The following is a 4,010-nucleotide window of genomic DNA, read 5'->3' as shown; positions in this document are numbered from 1 at the left end:
GAAACATAAAGCATTTATTATATATTAAAAATTTTAAGTTAAATAAAAATTGAATATGTTTCATGTAGAATATTGTTATGCATGTTGGGATTAAACTGCTTCTACTAATTTGATTGAACATTGTTAAATCTCCGTAAGGTAAAATCTTGGTCGTAATAGCTACATAAAAGACTTCATCTTCTTAACGTTGTCAAACACTATTAATCAGCTGTTTGGCAACAAAAGGAGAATGAAGTAAGCTTTAAGCTTGATTAGGGACATGAGAGCAGCTTCTGTGTTGGGTTCAAGCTAAAAGACTTCCTCTTTTTGGTTGAACGGTCAGACGAGTAACAACTGGTAAAAAATAGTACATTTAACAACAAATTGTCCAAACTACCTGGAAATAAATAAAGAAATAAATAAACACATAAAATACAAATAAGAATTTTGGAGTTGATCTTTTTATTATAAATTTGATTAGTAAGGCAAACTACGAGTTTAAGTGCTCGGCAGTTTACCATTAATAAATACAAAATATATCATCCAACGCGTGCATGTGCGTGTTGGAAGTTTGATATAACTTCTTGGAAATTAATAAGAACAAACGCGTTCTTATCATTTTGGTGACCCCGACGTGATTGCAGCATTAACAGGATCATCACTTGGTGCGTAATCTACGGCAGCTAAGAATTTGGTGCATGTACACATAACGTGATTGCATTAAGACACGTGATCAATTATATTCAGTCAAAATTCATCTGGTACCAATTGTTAATTTCATACAGGTATTAATTTTTCACGTAAAAAATGGCAACCATTGAAGGAGATAAGAAACAAGAAGGGATCAAGCCGGTGTCGACCGAAGACAAAAACGTGACAAAACCGTTACGAAATCAAAGGGCGCTGATTCGCGTCATTGAAAAGACCATGAAGGAAATAGAATCAACATTTGAAGAACCGCAACAAGAAGTGGCTTACAGGACAAGTCAGGCACAGCTGGAAAATTATCTCAGCAAGTTAGAACAAAACAATGATATAATATGGAACTCCACCACTGCAGACACGGTAAGGGACTACAGTTGGGATGTGTTTTTTGAAATAGAAACAAAACTACACAATAAATTGATGTTAATAAAATCAAGGCTAAAATTGTTAAATTCTAGTGATGGTATCTCAGAAAATACAGTAACATTGCAATCAGTAAAATTGCCACAAATTACGCTTCCAAGTTTTGACGGAAACCCATTAATGTGGGTACAATTTCGCGATTTGTTTTTACAGCTCATTGACGAGCAACCATTTAAACCAATGCAAAAAATGTTTTATTTAACCACCAATTTAATCGGTGAACCGAAAAATTTAATCAAACATTTGCCAGCTTCAACAGAAAATTATGCCACAGCATGGCAAATTTTAAGATCTCGATACGACAATAAACGTCTACTCATTACAGCGTTACTCAACAAGTTGTTAAGCCAATCGTCTTTAACTGCGGAAACTTCATCAGGTTTAAAATCGCTGCATGATGTCACTAAGGAGTGCATTTTGGGCTTAAAGGCACAGGGTATTCTAATAGAAGAATGGGATGCAATATTGGTGCACCTCACTTTAAAGAAATTAGATAGAGGAACTCAAACAGCATTTGAACAATCTCTAAAGGATAATCGTTCACTCGTGTCGTTCGAAGAACTTCTACAGTTTATTGAAAGCCGATTTCAGTCACTGGAGGCTTTCGGCAGAGGATTCAACGTAAAGGTCTTAAACACATCGAGAGTAGTTGCTGCAACAAACGAAGGATCAAATTACGAAAAACTATGTCCAGCATGCAAGAATGACCGTCACCCATTGTACACGTGCAAGTCATTCATACAAGAACTTCCCACTAAAAGACTTCAGTTAGTTAAACAAATGCGGTTGTGCATTAATTGTTTAAAGTTTGGCCATTTTGCAAGAGAATGCTCGTCAGGCAATTGTAAAATATGCAATAAAAAACACAATTCTCTTTTACATCTGGATGATGCAACATGCACTAACCCAAATAAAATAACAAATTCGAGTAAGTCAATAAAGCTGTCATCTTTTATGAAATTACACAGGTTTATGTTGGGTATTGGGCGGACAGCACGCCGTTAAATATTAGAGCATACGACATCAAAAAGTGAATGTAGAGCATTATTAGACTCCGGTTCACAAGTAAATCTTGTAACGGAAAGACTCATCAAAAAACTAGGAGAAAATCCAATGAATGTATCCGCATGCATCGAAGGTATTGGACAAAGGAAACAAAATGCTCAAAGGCGAGTAAATTTGGGTTTTAGTTCCAAAATCAATGAATATGCCGCAAGAGTGGAAGCGTACGTGTTACCAAGTATCGTGTCTGATCAACCGAGCATGCAGCTCGACATTTCAAATTGGGACATACCGAGTAATATTAAGTTGGCTGATCCTTGCTTTCACCAAAAGGGTAATATTGATCTCTTACTGGGGGCAGAATTTTCACATGAACTGCTGTCGATCGGACAGATTAAAATTGGCAATAATCTTCCAATATTGCAAAATACGTTACTGGGCTGGATTGTGATAGGAAAAATAACTGACAACAATTTAGGTGTGCAGATGCAAACATGCGGCATTTGCTCGGACGATGAAGAACAAATAGAAAAGGTGATAGAGAAATTTTGACAACTCGATGAAGCATCACCTACAAACAAAAACTTAACTCAGCAAGAAGAGTTGTGCGAATCGCATTTTATAAACAATGTACAAAAAACCAACCATGGTCGATTTATTGTGAGATTACCGTTTCAACAAAATCCATCAATTCTCGGAGATTCTCAAAACACAGCGATAAACCGATTTTATGCCCTAGAAAGAAGATTAAGCAAAGATGAAGCAGTCTGGAAGCAGTATGTAGAATTTATGGATGAGTACGAAAAGTTGGCCCACATGAGCAAAATTCATATCGAGGACATCACATCACATTATTTGATCCCACATCATTGTGTAATTCGACCTACCAGTAGTTCAACAAAATTGAGAGTAGTGTTTGATGCATCGTGCAAGACCAACAACGGGTTATCATTAAATGACATATTGTTAACAGGCCCAAAAATTCAGAGTGAATTGTTTTCCATTTTACTTCGTTTCAGATGCCCCAGATTTGCATTTTGCACAGATATTGAAAAGATGTATAGACAAATCCTTATACATCCAAATGATAGAAAATACCAAATCATTGCGTGGAGAAGATCGCCTAACGACCCATTGCAGTTTTACCAATTAAATACAGTAACTTATGGCACAAGGTCAGCGCCATATCTGGCTACGAAGTGTTTGCAGCAACTAGCAAAAGACAAATCAACTAAATACCCGCTTGGAGCCTTGGCAATTATAAATGATTTTTATGTGGACGATTGTCTTAGTGGATCAGATAGTCTTGACACAGCTTTAGAAATACAACGTCAACTTCACGATTTATTGGAATCAGCTGGTTTCAAATTGCGAAAATGGTGTGCTAATAATCCTTTGCTGCTTCAAGACATAGCAAAAGAGGACCAAGAGGTCGATTTAGATTTCAGCAATGAAGACCAAGCATCAGTCAAAACATTAGGATTATCGTGGCAACCAAAGCGTGACAAATTCAGCATAAGGATTGATTTAACCCCATCTAAGCGAATAACAAAAAGATCGATAACTTCTAGTTTAGCAAAAATATTCGATCCCCTGGGTATTTTGGGTCCAGTGTTAGTAACAGCAAAAATACTAATTCAAGATCTGTGGCAACTCAACTTATCATGGGACGAAGCTGTGCCGAGTGAAGTACATACCAGATGGATTAATTTCTGTGACGAGTTAAGGTCATTGCACCATTTTCAGATAGATAGGCATATTTTTGGACAGCAGATTGCTTCATCGGTGCAACTCCATGCATTTTGTGACGCTTCCGAAAAGGCTTATGGAGCAGCTATACATTGTGACCGAAAAGTTTCCGGAAATTTTAAATAAAACGCAAAATTCTTAATCTTCATCAA

General features: G+C 36.6%; 1 protein-coding gene across 1 annotated transcript in view; it reads left to right on the top strand.

The window, feature by feature from the left end:
• Nucleotides 1-786: 786 nt before the first annotated feature.
• The window catches only part of LOC119675852, a 40,513-nt gene continuing 37,289 nt past the window's right edge, over nucleotides 787-4,010 (top strand). The window contains exons 1-4 of the mRNA XM_038087070.1: nucleotides 787-995; nucleotides 1,143-2,035; nucleotides 2,120-2,643; nucleotides 2,704-3,798. Of these exons, the coding sequence (XP_037942998.1) occupies nucleotides 787-995; nucleotides 1,143-2,035; nucleotides 2,120-2,643; nucleotides 2,704-3,798 (2,721 nt within the window). The remainder of the gene's footprint in view (nucleotides 996-1,142; nucleotides 2,036-2,119; nucleotides 2,644-2,703; nucleotides 3,799-4,010) is intronic.

Source organism: Teleopsis dalmanni, chromosome 2 (genome assembly GCF_002237135.1).
Source record: "Teleopsis dalmanni isolate 2A chromosome 2, ASM223713v2, whole genome shotgun sequence".
In the NCBI taxonomy this organism is placed as follows: Eukaryota; Metazoa; Arthropoda; class Insecta; order Diptera; family Diopsidae; genus Teleopsis; species Teleopsis dalmanni.
This window is presented reverse-complemented; position numbering and strand designations above follow the sequence as displayed.